Raw genomic sequence first — 4,082 nt, forward strand, 5'->3', positions numbered from 1 at the left:
TGTGTGTGTGTGTGTGTGTGTGTGTGTGTTTGTATGTGAGAGAGAGGGAGAGGGACAGACAGGGAGAGTGGGGAGAGAGAGAGAGAGAGAGAGAGAGAGAGAGAGAGAGAGAGAGAGAGAGCGTGTGCATAAATATGAAGTCTTGCCATGTTGCCACGTTGCCCAGGCTGGACTCAATCCCCTGGGTTTAAAGAATCTTCCTGCCTCAGCCTCAAGCAATTGGGACTACAGGTATGTGCCACCACACCTGGCATAAAATTTGAATTTAATTTAAATAGTTTCGTGTGACTAGTGGCTACTATAGTATAGTGCAGGAATAGGATGTACAAGAGGTGGAATCTTATTCTTGTTCACTAATGAAAGCCAGTATGTGCTATATGATGTCTAACTTTCTGTTGAATAAATTAAATCACAAAACAAATTACATTATCCCATCATTCAGGTTCATCCCAGTGTTCTTTACTCTTTAACTCTATAATTCCAACATGTGTACTTCTCAGTCATCTCCATTTAGTCTCAAACTTTCCAGCATTCAGCTGTAATCCTTTAAATCCCTAAATTTCTTTGTAAATCAAAGATCCTGAATTATATAGATCATATAAATTAGACTTGACAATATGGGTTATAGATAGGAAAAACTAAAATGGAAGAAAAGATCTTCTCTATCAGGGCTTGTATTTGAAGCAAGTATTTAATGAATGCATCCTTTCCTTTTGTGACCTAGCTAACTATCCAGATAATAAGTAATACTTTCACCAAGGCTAAAGAGCCTCAAATATGTTCTTTTTCTCTTCCCTAGTCCCTCAAGTAAGAGCTTTTATAGCTTTTGAAAATTACCTGAGGATTATGAGTTTGAGGGATCACAGTGAAAACTACACCTAGTAGTTCATTCTTATATCAGAATACCTGTGGTTGTGACCCTTAATGAGAACATTTTTATTGCTTAAAATCCTTGTGCCTATGCTCTGTAATAGCAATTAAAAATATAAAATATGCTTAGTAGTTAAGTGGTTTCTGACATATACTTTTCAATTTTAAAAAGTTAGATATTTTTAAAGGATGAATAACACAAGTGTTAGACCATATATTTGTAAACTATATTCCATGGAGCTCCATTGGGAACTATTCCAAAGACCTCAACTCTATTCATACAACCTATCTCTAGCCTTTCTTCAGTTCCTTGTTTTATATATTTGTTCCTTTGTTGTGAGAAAACTGGTTGGAAGAGTGATTGAAATAAGTGTAAAGAGACCAAGGGACGTTAGAGCAACAGCCCAAGGCTCTTGGAATGCATGGTTAAAGATTAGAGCAAAATCTGCAGGGCAGTAGCTGAGCAGAATCAACAACAAGTTATTCTTAGGAATGTTTGGTCCAGCCATTGTGTTCCTCTTGCCCAGATAAGCTTTCTTCTCTTAAACTGACGTGCATCATGTAGCAGACCATCCTGTTCCAGACCCATCCACTGACCAAAACTCCTACACAAATGTTTTTCTTCTGCATCTTTGTTCTTATGTCCTTGGGTCATAAATAAAAGTCCAGGAGTTTCTCAGGTAGGCATTATTTTCCTGAGACTTTTTCGTGCTGATAGGTCTTAATGAAGCAGTCCCTCTGGGCCTCTTGGAGTTGAAGCTAAGCTAAGCTAAGCTAAATTTCAATGCCAAGTAATTTTTCATCCTTTGCACACTGTGACACTTTGTGAAAATTGTCTTGTCAGAGGGTTTAACTTTGAAAAATCACAGTTTTTAAACTGTCTTTGTTTACCAGTTATTCAATAAATTTTTTTTTTCAAACTCAGGAGCTTCAAAAACACTAGATAAGCACTTTACCATGCTATCAAAGTTCTCTCAAGATTTTTGGAAGAAAACAGATGGCAGTGATCTCAGTGTTAAATTTCCCAACTGAAGGATAATCAGTATTTCTGATTCAGGGTGATACATTTGATTTTGTTCAAATACTAGGATTACAGGTAATGAGGTTGACATTTTTATTAAAAATGGGGGAGTGGGACAAGTATTCTTGTAGGGTTCTACAATCAAAGCCTGAAAAGGTAGTTTTGTTTTGTCTAAATTAAGAAAAGCTTGCTTTTCTTATCAGCAGGAAGATAGAGATCCGCAAGAAGCTTTTCGATTATGGCTTAAGAAAAAGCATGAGGAGCAGATGAAAGAAAGAAAGTCAGAAGAACTAAGAAAGCAAGAGGAATGCTTATTCTTCCTTAAAGGAACAGAAGGCCAGGAAAAGGCTTTTAAACAGTAAGTTAAAGGCAAGACTTTATTTTCAAAGGCTAACCTGATCTCTTTTCATTTGCCTGGGTGGGACTCTGCATTGCTTCATTAATTATGAGAACACAGGCCTGGCTTCATAATTTTGTTAATTATCCTTGAGGAGAGTGGGGGAGACAGAACAGTATTGAGTCTACTTACTTGAACTAACTTCATTCCTTCTTCCCTCTTTACCCCCTCTCCCCTTTCTGTCCTCTTTTCTCTCACCTTTTATTATTATTTTTTTCTCATTGAATTTATTGGTACATTTTAGGTATACAGTACAGTTACGTTCATCATTGGGATCTTGTACCTTTAAATAACAGGTCTTGGTTCTCATTTTTTCCCCTTGTCCCTGTCTCACCTTTTATTATAACAGAAATGGTAAATGTCCATTGAGGAAGTAGAAATTGTCATGAACATTAACTCCAGAAAGCATATTTTCTAGATATTTCTCTCTCTCTCTCTCTCTCTCTCTCTCTCTCTCTCTCTATATATATATATATATATATATACACACACATATATATATGAATTAATATCATGCTAGATATATTTTCTATAGTCTGCTTAATTTATGGTGATCTGATAATATCCAGCCCATTTCCACCTTTTTTAACCCAATTTACCTGTAAATGACTTAAAAATAATTTGCTCAAAGTCGGATCCAGTTAAGGACCATACAAAAGTTTGATTTTTTTGTCTTTTTTAATAGTTATTTAATTTTATTTCTAAAAAACCCTTACATGTACATATATTTATATACACATACCACATAAATGCTTATGTACCAGGTGTATGTCTGTATAGTTATTTTCTATGGTATCTTAACTAATGAAGCTTACTTGATTTTTTATAATATGTACTCTTCCTTTATGTCTTTGGATGTTTTCCTGCTTAGGCTTATTTTTTTCATTTTAAGGAAGAACTAGTTTATGCATTGAAAAAAGAGAGATATATGATTTCCCTACCAGGAAGAATAAGGCAAGATTTCTGACTTGTGTTAGTAGTTCCAATCATAGTCAGCCTGTTTTAAAGAATAGCTAATTAAAAATTGTTTTGTGGAACATACAAAATAGTTATTTGCTTAGAAACCCGTATTTCTAAAAAGAGAGAATCTTTAGCATCATAAGACAAATCTAATTTTACACAGTTGATCCAAAATGTAATAATGTTTTGTTGAATGAGCTTGCAGTCTATGCCTGGAGAGTTTCACTTAATGCTTTAACAATGCATGTTGTGACACTATTTCAGTGTAGAAAAGTCGATTTCTTACCTAAACCATGACAAGTGTATTTAGATGATACTCACCAAATCTAAACATGCCTCTTTCTACAGATGGCTAAGAAGGAAACGAATAGAGAAAATAGCAGAGCAGCAGGCTGTTGAAGAGAGAGCTAGACAGCTACGACTAGAAGCAAGGCGTTCGAAACACTTACAGAACTACCTGTATAATATGCCAGAAGCCAAATCTTTTCGTTTTACTGATCATTATAACTGAAGGAATTTAGTAAACATCTGTCAGCTGCTATCATCAAAAATTTTTGTATCGTTTTTTATGGCTCTTGTGTCTTGGTAATACTCTAAATTATGAATACTCTAAATTATAGTATTTATCTTTTGGTGATACTGATATTTTTAACACTGTAACAAAATAAACTCAATTTTGGAATGTGTTGTGCCCCCTCTTAGTTTGTGCAACAATTAGAAAAAGAATAAACTCATGTTCTTCTACTTCTAAAGTATTTTAACATTTTTGTCTAAAAAGAAAATAGAAAGGGAGGGAGTTCTACACATTGTTCCTACTACCATTTTTAAAAATTG

The 4,082-nt window shown here is 34.7% G+C and overlaps 1 protein-coding gene across 5 annotated transcripts in view; it reads left to right on the forward strand.

The window, feature by feature from the left end:
- Ccdc181 (coiled-coil domain containing 181) overlaps nucleotides 1–4,076 on the forward strand; it is a 24,085-nt gene extending 20,009 nt beyond the window's left edge. For 4 of the 5 annotated variants that reach the window (XM_010633984.3, XM_033765666.1, XM_010633986.2 and 1 more), the window contains 2 exons: nucleotides 2,095–2,249; nucleotides 3,597–4,076. In XM_010633984.3, the coding sequence (XP_010632286.1) occupies nucleotides 2,095–2,249; nucleotides 3,597–3,759 (318 nt within the window). In that variant the 3' untranslated portion in view covers nucleotides 3,760–4,076. The remainder of the gene's footprint in view (nucleotides 1–2,094; nucleotides 2,250–3,596) is intronic. The other variant, XM_010633987.3, reaches the window with a different exon arrangement.
- Nucleotides 4,077–4,082: the final 6 nt, after the last annotated feature.

This window comes from Fukomys damarensis, unplaced genomic scaffold (genome assembly GCF_012274545.1).
Source record: "Fukomys damarensis isolate Sample0158 unplaced genomic scaffold, DMR_v1.0_HiC HiC_scaffold_19, whole genome shotgun sequence".
In the NCBI taxonomy this organism is placed as follows: Eukaryota; Metazoa; Chordata; class Mammalia; order Rodentia; family Bathyergidae; genus Fukomys; species Fukomys damarensis.